This window comes from Gobio gobio (genome assembly GCF_949357685.1).
Source record: "Gobio gobio genome assembly, chromosome: 1".
Classification (NCBI taxonomy): Eukaryota; Metazoa; Chordata; class Actinopteri; order Cypriniformes; family Gobionidae; genus Gobio; species Gobio gobio.
This window is the reverse complement of record NC_137097.1, coordinates 81,763,610-81,775,591: the sequence shown is the minus strand read 5'-3', so window position 1 is coordinate 81,775,591 and position 11,982 is coordinate 81,763,610. Positions and strand designations below refer to the sequence as shown.

General features: G+C 35.3%; 1 protein-coding gene across 1 annotated transcript; it reads right to left on the bottom strand.

Annotated features, from left to right (window-relative positions):
• Positions 1-268: 268 nt before the first annotated feature.
• LOC307136300 (uncharacterized protein) lies at positions 269-10,054 on the bottom strand. Its single transcript, XM_079833198.1, has 2 exons — positions 9,880-10,054; positions 269-3,802 (listed from the first exon to the last, which is right to left on the bottom strand). The coding sequence occupies exons 1-2, from the start codon at positions 9,906-9,908 to the stop codon at positions 2,869-2,871; spliced, it is 963 nt and encodes a 320-aa protein (XP_079689324.1). The 5' UTR covers positions 9,909-10,054; the 3' UTR covers positions 269-2,868.
• Positions 10,055-11,982: the final 1,928 nt, after the last annotated feature.

The following is an 11,982-nucleotide window of genomic DNA, read 5'->3' as shown; positions in this document are numbered from 1 at the left end:
CAATGACAGAACCACTAGAATACTGTTAGGCAGATGTTCTTTTATTGGCAAATGCCAAGAAGTAACTTTTTTACATATTTAAAGGCTCTCATTCAGCTATAAACGCCTACAACCAATGTGAGCACTTTGACATTTTAACTTCCAAAGTCTTGGATGAGATGTAGTTTATTACACTGCAAGGCGAGTATGGAGGATCTGTTAAGAACCTAAACACACATTACACAACAAAAGTGTTGAGCGAAGGCAGTCCAATGACGAAACAATTCCTCAGTGTAGTACTTTTTATTCTTTTATTTACAAATTCTAAAATCATTGTGCTTTAATTTTTCAAAACAAAAGCACATTTTTTCACTGATTTCAAATCACAAATTACATGCAGTTTTGATTCAGAACATTTACAATATATGGTTCATGCTTTAGAAGACATCTAAATTCATATTCATTCATATACTAAGAAGAAAACAGTAACACTTTGGAATACAGATCCATCATTAATGAATAACTACACAGGAACAAATAAGTAATGCAATATTAACATTCTAGGAACTACTACTAATTAACAAGAGACTCTGATTAATTAATTAGTAAGTAATAGTGCTCAGTTGAATGTGGTAGTTCACTATTAGCTACTCAGGAAGTACTATTTTTACCTCCCATAACTACTAGAACTATTATATACAGAATCCTAATTAACATGAATAATACACAATGTAATATTAATTCTATTAATGGTAACCCACTAGTAATGACTTAAGTGTTAAATACTTCAGAAGGAACTACTAATGATTTGGATCAGTATTCTAAAGTGAAACACATGATAACTCTCTAGTAATTACTGAAGTCATTGTAAACGTTTGTTGTTTTGTAAGGTTTTGGATAGTAACACTTAAGTAATTACTAGTGGGTTACCATGAACTTCAATTTAGAATACTGATCCAAATAACTAATAATTCATATAGAAGTGTGTAGTAACACTTGAGTCATTACTATCCAAATCTTTACAAAAACGTCAAAAGTTTACAATGACTTACAATAGTAGTTCCTTTAGAAGGATTTGGTAACACTTGAGTCATTACTAGTGGGTTACCATGATCTTCACTGTAGAATTAATGATGCATTATGCATTATTCATGTTAATTATGAACCTGTATATAATAACTCTTAGTATTCCTCTGGGAGGTATGAAAAAAAATAGTAGTTATTGATTAACTAATAGTGAACTACCACATTCAACTGAGCACTATTACTAACTAATTTATTCATGTGTTAGTTAATAGTAGTTACTAGTGTTAATACTGCATTACTCACTTGTTCCTGTGTTGTTATTCATTAATAATGGAACTGTATTCTAAAGTGTTACCAAACAACAACAACATTGTTTTCCACAAAAATCACAGAAATGTAAATGAAAACACAAAAAACTCCCATATTCTCAGTCATGTTAGTGACCATTACACATTAATATCTGCTGGTTTAGTTTGTTAAAATGTTCACTCAGCAAAGAGCATTGCATTATATGAATATGAGATGAAACCCCCTAACACAGTGGTTCTCAAACTTTTTATACCAAGTACCACCTCAGAACATATTTGTCTCTCCAAGTACCACCATAATGACCAACATTAAAATACAGTAGCGTAGTAGACCTAACTATTCAGCTACAGCTCTGCACAGCTCAAAAACGAGGCAGTTTATTCCTAATAAGAATATTTATTGTTGTCAGCCACTTTAACATTGTAACTACAGTGCTTGCATACAGGTAAATAAAATAATGATTAAATTAAAATGTGTTGTAAAGTTAAATTAAAACTGTACTGTACTTAAATGTAAAAAAAAAAAACTTTACTCAAATAAAGATTCAATTAAAATGTATTGTGTTTTAACATTAATTTATTTAGTGATTCCTCTGAGTACCACTAGAGGCAGCCTCAGTACCACTAGTGGTACTCATACCACACTTTGAGAACCACTGCCCTTACAAACAATGGAAGATCCTAAAGAACAAGAATCATGAATAATGAATTCATCGATGATGAACTGATTTTAGTCCAATGAGAGACCGGCCAGATATAATATTTCTTTTATTACCCATATCTAAGACCTTTCTTTTATTTTTAATCCTTTTATTTTGATATTCATACCAGCCAGAATTTTTGCACACATTTATCTATTTACAAACAAAAATTGTAGAGCCTTTCAACCAGTCCTTTATTCTCCTCAAGCGCTCTCATTTTAAGTTCCTCAAGTTTCTGAGCTCTTTCTTGATTTCCAGTTTCCTTCACTTTCTCAATCATGAAGTCCAGATGTACGAAAGAGGAGATGGATGTAGTTTTTAATGCGGTCTCCAATAATTTCTCCAAACACTGATAACACTCTTCCACTAGCCTGATCTTCTCTGCCTCTATCTGCTGGATCTCATTCTCTAGTTTATCCATCAAACTTTTTTTTTCTCCAACATCCTCATCATATTTCTTTTTCAGATCATTTTTTGTTTTTATGACCTTCTTTGTTTTATTCAAATATTTTTTTGAATCTTTCTTATGAACAGAGTGGTCACACATTATTCTGCTTTCCACACCACACTTTTCCGTGCGTTTACACCTTCCCTTGCAGACTGTACACTTCCCCGTGCAGACTGTACACTTTCCCTCAACAATCATACTACATCGTGAGACATCGCTGACCCACCAGCATCCTGGATAGTGGCAGTTCTCCTCACAGAAAGTGCAGCGGGTTGCCTGCTTGCTCAAGTGCCAGAAGGCTGCATTTATTGGGACCAATTCTTTGTAGGGTTCATCAACTTCACACTGAAAGTTATTCTGTTCTTCTCTGTAATTTTCAAATTTCTCCAAAGCTGTTTTTGTTTGTTCAATCTCTTTTTTTTTTCAGATCTGCCAGTTCGATTCTGCCCCTTAAATTGCTGACACTAGCATCCAGTTGTTTTCTGGCTCTAAGCACACCTTCAGTCATATCTAAGCTTTTTGGGTGTATCCCATTCAAGCAATTGAAGAACTGCCTGAAATTTTCAATTCCATTGTCCCAAGATGCTTTGTAACTCTCCCTGTCTTCCTCATCAGAGCATTCACTCTGACAGTTGTCAAACTTAAAACAAGTATATTCACCATTTTTTGTATATTTACCTAAAGATTCTTTGATGAAATTAAAAACTCTTTTGGGGAGGTTTTTTTTTTCTTGGTGTGTGAAGAGCAGTAAGATGTGGTTTTCTATATCTTTGCCAAATAAGGACAGAATTTCATCCAAAATATAGCGCTTTCTCTCATGGAGTCGAGCATCTGTTGCGTTCAGCACGAGACACACTGCATGAATTTCATGAATGCCGTCATCAGATCTGAACAACTGCTGTAGAGCTTCAGCAATGCGTTTGTCTTTATCAAAGCCCTCTGTGTCACCAAATCCAGGTGTGTCAATAACAGTGAGAAAGAATGGACTGTTCTGTGCATAAACCTCATAAACAGTTACGGCTTTTGTCTGGGATGTAGTTTGGTCTTCAAGTATCTCAGTGACTTCCAGCCAAATCTCGTGTTCCCATCTGACACCCAGGATGTAATTGATCATTGCATTGATGAGGGTGGACTTCCCTGTTCCTGTTTCTCCAACCATTAGCATGACCTTACAGGGTTTGTCTTCATTTTTTTGTCCAATTATCTCTTTCCTTATCAATTCTCCATCAGTTAAGATTGTTGGTTTCAGTAAATATCTCTTAGTGGGTCCACCAGTTGATTTAATGTTTCTAAGCATTTCTCTCAGTTCACTTGTCAATGGAGTATCCAACTCTTCAGACCTATAGAAAAACAATATATTATTAGTGCATCTTACAAGGTGCTGTTGAAAGGAAAAAGTAATACCCTTGTTTACAACAATATAAAAGTTTTTTTTTTCTACTGACTCACTCATAAAGAAATCATATACAGTATTTATCATCATTATCTCAGTAATTCTTGCTATAACAAACACACACTGTAAACAATTCCTGCAAAACAGCCATTTTCTGTAGAAAACAATGCACTCTGGGCAAGATTTTTTCACGGTAAGCAACTGCTGTTAATTTACAGCCCACTTTCAACAGTAATCTACTGTATTTCTGTATTACAGCTTTGTACTGTAATACGCAATGCATTATGGGCTGGTGCATTTTGTTTAAAGTAACAGCATAATGGCACTGAACAGGTGTTTCACAGGAGTTTGAATTTGAATACAAGCTTCCTATCTGACTGTCACTGTTATTAACAAGTTGCAGCTCTCATGGCTATTAATCAAATTACACTTTTTGTTATGAGTAAACATTTTGGACTCCCTAAAGGTAAAATAGTTCACTCTGCAATCCTCTGTAATATCAGAACTGACTAATCTGTGTTCGTGAGAGCTAGTGAATCGCGACACTAGCCTCTGTGCGGCTCCGGGTCCCATGGTGGAACGAATATTTGATCATTAAGAGATACTAAGAAGATCAATGATCTAAATTAAATCACAATTAATCTAAAGATCAGCTGATAAACTCTAAATGTAGCACACTTTATGGAGTCACATAAAATTGGAGTCGGATCAAATTATTCATGGAGTCAGATTTAAAATTAGATATCAATAAATTAAGAGAGCTTCACCGAAAAGCTGAAAAGGCTTACACGCAGAATTCCTTTTGACTAAGCCATTAGCATCCGTTTTTTGGGCTAATGGATGGACCCTTACAATTTGCTCTGCACAGGTTGAGTCCTACCTGTGCACATGCCTGCCATGAGCACCGAATGAACTCTGAGCATCTATTTCACACTGAATTTAGCGCTCTGCATTTTTTACTTGTTGCCGAGAGTTGAAGAATGAACGCAGCGCTCATCACTGTCACTTTTAACCCAGCTGCCCAATCACAGTGGTGGAGGGGCGGGACAAATTCTGACACTTTCTGCTTGTACACTGTTAGACATTTCTGTAATTTGTACAGTTATTTACTATATATCACCCAGTATAATACTGTAAATTCTCTTTACAGTAAATAACTGTAATTCCCGTTGCATCATGGGAATTTTCTGTGACGTTAGACACCAAATACAGTGATTTCCTGTATTTAAAAAAAATTAAGTATAATACTGTATTTACCACAACGGCCTCTTTGGCACTATTGGGATCGACAGGATTTGTTTTAGATTTATATTAGGAACCATCAGTGCAGCGTTGAAAGTTTCACCCGAGAGAAGAGAGCTCACGGTTCCAGAGAACATATGAGCTGTGTCCAGCACCTGCGAAGATTTTTTCATCCCCTTGAGAACGGCAAACAAGCAAGGTAAGTGTGATTTGAACTAGCCGCGGTTGTCTGCACCCCAATTTTAGCTTGTCAGCATTGGTGATAAAACTGAGGTAACTTAAACCTAATGTTTAATTTTTTAAAAATGAGTTTATTGAATTAGATTAGGAACCAGTGCAGCGTTGTAAGTTTTGCCCGAGGAGAGAGCTCACGGGCACGGCACGGACAACATACTTTAGATAACGTTAGGTTATCATTTGCTTAAGCTTTGGTGCTAAAAACTGAGGTAAACCTAATGTTTTATTTAAAAAAAGGAGTTTATTGAATTAGATTAGGAACCAGTGCAGCGTCGTAAGTTTTGCCCGAGCCGAAGAGAGAGCTCACGGCACGGACAATACTGATAACGTTAGGTTATCATTTGCTTCAGCTTTGGTGCTAAAAACTGAGGTAACGTTAACGTTTTATTTTTAAAAAGACTTAGTGAGTTTATTGAATAAACCTTACCAATAAAATGAAGATTTTGTTTATTGGGCATATTAAGCTTACATTAGGACGAAGTTAGTTAGTAAATTAACATTGGCCGCTAACTTGCGAAAATAACGTCGTTAACAAGCAAAGATTACATTAACATTAAGTCAAGTAACTTGGCTAATGAGATATTATCTGTCAGCGTGTAGTTAACGTTGGTCACTGGAGAAAAAACAATGTCTTTTTTGTTTCTTTATCAAATTTTACATTTGGATTGACATGATTTATTTTACATTTTAGATAAGAATACCAGGAGCCTGCCTGTGCTGTGTGACACTGGAACTCATACAACGGTAAGTAACGTTACCCCTCTTTGTTTCTCCACATATTACTGTTAATTCAATGTATGTTTTAGTCAGGTCTGTTTAACTGAATCACAAAATGATTTAGTTTTTCCACTTCTTTTTAGCTGTAACTAGCCATTTTTTCATAAATTATATTAACGTTATACTAAAATAATCCAAAACTGTGTTTGTCCAGGATTGACAGAATATAATTTTATTTTCTGGAATTTAAGCAGTCCTGGACAATTTTTGGATGATTTTGACAGATGAAATATAATTTATGAAAAAAACATGGCAAAACTTTAGAATAATGTTGCTCATGTTGTTCTAAACCTGAATACATTTCTTTGTTCTTCTGAACACAAAAGAAGATGAAGAATGTTTGTAACCTAACAGATTGAGGCACCATTCACTTCTATAGTAATTTTTTCCTACTATGGAACTGAATGGTGCCTCAAAATTGTTTGGTTACAAACATTCTTTAAAAGGTTTAGAACAACTTGAGGGCGAGTAAATGACAGAATTTACTTTTTTATTGTTGTTTTTTTTTTTTTTTAGGTGAACTATCCGTTTAATGACGGACCATTATTCTAAAGTGTTACCAAAAACATTTAAAGCAAAGGCACGAAGGGTGATGAAATTTAAAATATCTTTATTCTCTCACTTAATTTTCTCTTAAGGAGGGAACAAGATGCACCACCAAAACCGGAGTGAGTCGGAAGACTGGAGAAGTTGTTAACAGGAAGACAACTGTAATCAACAACAGAGTGTCATCCTTCCTTCGCCACCTAATGGAGTTTGAATGGAAAAACTTGGACTAGGTGAGACACTTTTTTAATAGGATATGTAATGTACACAGACACTTGCGCTGCATTCACACAGGGCGTCATGCCGGTTAAAAAAGTCAAAGTAAATGAGAAGCGTTAACGCCGGCGCCCCGTGTGAATGCAGCATTAAGTTTGAGGATACCTAACTAAAGCTAATGCAGTATACATGTAATCAGTCCTGCAATAAAAGGTTACATTGTTGTTTTTGATTAAATAGTTTGTGAAATCGTGTTGAGGTGATTCAGGAATATTACTTTTTTTGGAGCATGTAGTTTGTGCTGCTACTATTATGTACTGACAGTTTTCTTTGATACTTTATATCAATTTTGTTAATCTAAATAACAGAAACACCTCTCTGTAATATGCAGTCAGGTTCAGCATCACTACAAAGTACATTCTTCAAAATATTCATAGCATTGAATCACCAACTAAAACAAAAACTGAACATTTCATTTCACATCTTCATGAAGCCATTGCAGGACTGGATTAGACTAGACAGCATACGTTTAGCTAGGTGTACCTCAAAGTGTTAACTGTGCATAATATACTATTTTACCATTATGATGAATTGTAATGGGATTATTATTTTAATAATGATTAAATTCCAACAGTGTAAAAAGTTTGTGTATACTCAAATTGTATGACTAACTTTATATAATTCTTATCTAGAGGGACTTCTTCTTGCCATAATGGAGCAGAATCCTGGTTCCTGTTTGAAATCATCAAATGTGCAAGATGGCACAGATCGGTACAGACATGAAACTTGTGTATACTTTCAGAATTCATTTGCTTTTTATGTTTATATTGTATTCATGTATATGAGTATTTTGCACCAAAGTTACAGTATTCTTCAACTATTTTCTGCAGAGTTTTTAAAATTGTAGCTCAAACAATAGAGTGTGGCGCTAGTAACGCCAAGGTCATGGGTTCAATCCCCAGGGAAAGCAAGAACTGACAAAATGTAAAATGTGTATCTTGAATGCAATGCAAGATGCTTTGGATAAACGCGTCTGTCAAATGCATAAATGTAAATAAAATGTAAAATAAGTGACATAGAATGCACTCTGATTGCTTTTATACATGATTTTCTGAAAATAAGATTTGATTCTAGGATGTTTTAAAGTGAACTTTTTCCACACATGTACATGTTTAAGTTAAAGCACTTGCAATGTTTTAAATAAAGAATTTTATATTTAATAATAATTGTGTCTGTTTGGATTAAATGTTAGAACTTCTGTAGGATAAATTAATGTAAGAATTAATGTAATTCAGTAAGAATTAATGATTGAATAGGATTAGGATTAATGCACTGTTAACCAAGGTTTACAGTAATGTTACTGTATTATATAATTACAGTAACATGTAGTTGCTGAAATGCGGTTATTGTACTGTAAATCTCAAATACAGTAACTTACTGGCAACAGTGTTGCCAGTAAGTTACTGTAAAATCTCTTCTTAATGTCTAACAGTGTACAATGTCAACTGATGAAAACAAGCAGCATAATAGCAGAACAAAATATTTTAAAACAAGAGCCAGAGCAAATGCTTTACATTATATCCGCATTTTTATATAGAATCGATGCAGAAAAAAACTATCTGTGAAATTAGATACTAACACTTCCGTGGATATTCTGTATCATAGCAATCAAAGATTCTCAACTGAAAAAACCCCACTGCGCTGCCAAAACACTCTCAAGCACTCACAGCTACGCATTTTCAGCAGAGCGCCTGGTGTTTTCAGCACGGGTGGACACATTTAAGCTGGTCTACTGTCTAGTAAACGGCAAAATCTAAGTTATTCTTGACTGTGCCGATGTGTGATTGTGTGAATTTTTTCTTGCTTGGGCCGATAGAAAACACAACGAGAAACAGGAGAGACTCTCGGACATTGCAATAAAAGCTACTGAACATTGAATGGACTATTCATGTAGATTTGGATGATGACACAATTAATCGCTTCATGTCGTGCCGGTGGAGGCCGTTTAGCTCTTTGCAGTGGAGTAGCAGACGGGCACGCAAGGCATATTAAATTATTATTATGATTAGGCTACTTTTATTATTAAATTAATATCGAAATACATTTGCCCCGCAAAATTTCACAGCCCATCAATGCATAACTGACACACTGCACTGATATAAAGATAGATTAGCTTAATTACTCCTCATTTCCAAAACAACTTGTTAAACACAAAATACTTCTTGATTCACGAAAATGGCAATATTTGCCACAAGTGAAAAATTAAGCAAATAAATTTGATTAGTCTCTCATCGTCTCTATATGTGCCGTTAATGCAGCGTCAGATGCCATAAGCTCAGTTAGTTTTTACTTTCGGCTTCTGTAGTGAATAATTAACTGGTGTTTTAGACTTCTTCACCGGCATAACTCTCACGTAAAATTTGCACATTATGATATGATAGCCCTCATGATATTTTCAATATTCTTTTTATCACCAACTGCTTGCAAAATGATGGACAAACAATGATTCAATTTCCTGTGATAACAAAATTAAGAAAACATTGTAATAGGCTAAATAAACAGCCTAAATAATAAAGAAGGTAAATAAACAAGCAAACTTAAACTAGTTTTCTTAATTTCTTAATACTGTGCTAAAAATAAAAATCTTGCCCCACCTAACTCAAGAGTCAAATGCCGCCCATGTGCATATATATATATATACATTTGAAATAAAATGTTGAAATTATATTTTTATATTACTATCAGTGTTCTCCTTTTATAAGTTACAGAGCCCAACGGTTCTTGAGGTCAGAAAAGTAATACATGTTAGAAGAATGTTTCACTGAAAAACTACACAACAACTGTGGCAAGTATTGCCGCAAATTCTGACCGCAAAATCAGTCATTTTAGGCCACAAAAATCTGAAAAAAGTCCTACGAAATCCTCGAGGTACTTTCCTTTGTATGTAACTTTTGTCTGTAAAGATTTACCAGAATCAGAGTAAGTAATGATAGTATTGTGCCTTACCTAGATGACAGTGACTGGAATTCTGCCATGACTGGTTTCAGGGTGAATGCCGAAAGATAGCAAAACGTGATGTACACAACAACCTCTTTACAACAGACAACAGTGGAGAGAGTATGAACTCACAATGTCCCACGCTTTCACATGTGCCCCCTTACTAACCAAACCTGAATGAGTCAGACAACAAGACCAATGTCTATATTTATACTGTGTGCACATCCTGTTTCTTAAGGTCATGTGATTTACAAGAAATTTTTGCGGGCAGTTTGTGTAAATCATGTGCTTTATTGGGGAGGATGCATCTGTACAAAATAAATATGTGTCAAAAGAACGTTTATTGCCATTAAGTATCATTGTTCATCATGTAGGGATCTGAATGAGAAAAATATGCATTTGTGCACATACATATGTGTATGATGCGTGCGTGCGTGTGTGTGTGTGTGTTTTATGAGGACACAAATTTGTATAATGACACAGGTATTACACTAGTATTACAACGTAAACATGAAAAATGAGGACTATGAAATGTCCTCATATTTCATGTTTACGGTGTAATACTAGTGTAATACCTGTGACACAAATGATTTACACAAACTGCACACAAATATTTCTTGTAAATCACATGACCTTAAGAAAGAGAATGCCATATGCCAGGATGACCAAACGTAGTGGCCCTCATTTATCAATCTTGCGTAGAAACGGGCGTATATATTGGCGTAAGATTATGCTTACACTCCTCTCACCACCTGATTTATGAAGCTGTGCGCACCTCTGAAATCCAGGCATACGCAATACCTGCCCTTGATAAATGCCGTGGCTGAAAACGATCGTCATTAGAATAACACGGCCCTATATATTCAAGTCTCTGCCTCCCCCTAGCCCTCATTTTACGACATGGACACTCGGAAGACGGGAAAGAAGCGAAACTTCTCTGACGTGGAGATCGAGACCATCACCAGGGAAGTGGAAAAAAAAACGAAATTGTTTTATTTGGGAGTTTAAAGAGTGGGATTAAAGGCGCCCACAAAAAGGTGTACGGTGGAAATCCAGTTTAAATAGCTGTTTGGAAGAGCAATTACCTATCACAATTCATTATTTTACAGCACGTGTTTTGAAATAATTAGCATTTAATTTCGTATCACGTCACATGTATTGGGATGTACAATAGTGATGATGATGTGATGTGGAGTACCATTCATTCACATTAATAATTGCATGACAATTTGTAAGATTCTTCTTATTATTATGATTTGTATTATTAATGACGCTTATTGTTATTTAGAAGAAGAATGTCGTTATTATTATTATTTATTTTATTATTATTTAAAAGAAGAAAAATTTAATTTTTATTATTTTGTCAGTCTGAATTATTTTCAGTCCCAGTCAGTGCGCAGCTGCCGGGCCTAACCTTGAACCGTCAGGTAAAGCGCACAGGCTCGCAACTGGAGGAATACATATGCCTACAAATCAAATGCTTTGGTAAAGTCACACAAATTAAACATTGAAGTCCATGTTCCACAAAAATAAACACTGAAGTTTATAATTACTTCCCTATTCGCACGGGATTAGTATATGTGGGGAGCTCTGGTGATTTGTAATAATTGCAGAGAATGTCTGTGATCTTAATCCCGTGTGAATCGGCCATATCTGTAATATGTAAAGTACAAATTCCCCCGCAAATGACCTACCATATTTCGCCAAACACAGAGGTCCTGTGATAACATTAGTCCCGTGCGAATCAGCATCTCTGGGATTTGGCCGGGATTAGGCGGATCGTATATAATTTTTGCAAGGTTTTTGTGTCCTGTGCGCATTTCTATCTTTATCTTTCACGAAGAATGGCGCTGGCTGCATATGTGCACCGTTATGAATTCCCATGCGGCCGCGCGGATTATACTTTCACTTTAGAATGAGCACAATTTGGGAGTAAATTGCTTGAATGGTGTGTTTAATATTATTCTTAATGAAAAACACAAAAACAGAACAGTACAATGACAACTCGCTTAAATGGGCACTTTCACATTTAGCTAGAAACTGAATCTTCCGTCGTATATTGTTATTATATTGCTCAGTTACGTTTTTAATTGCGTCTGTTCTCTAACTGAA

Bases quoted from the DNA above. Each gene is read 5' to 3' on its own strand.
- LOC307136300 (XM_079833198.1), bottom strand. From the start codon at position 9,908: ATGGCAGAATTCCAGTCACTGTCATCTAG. The intron at 3,803-9,879 runs GTAAGGCACAAT...GTTTTTCTATAG, and splicing joins TTCCAGTCACTGTCATCTAG to GTCTGAAGAGTTGGATACTC.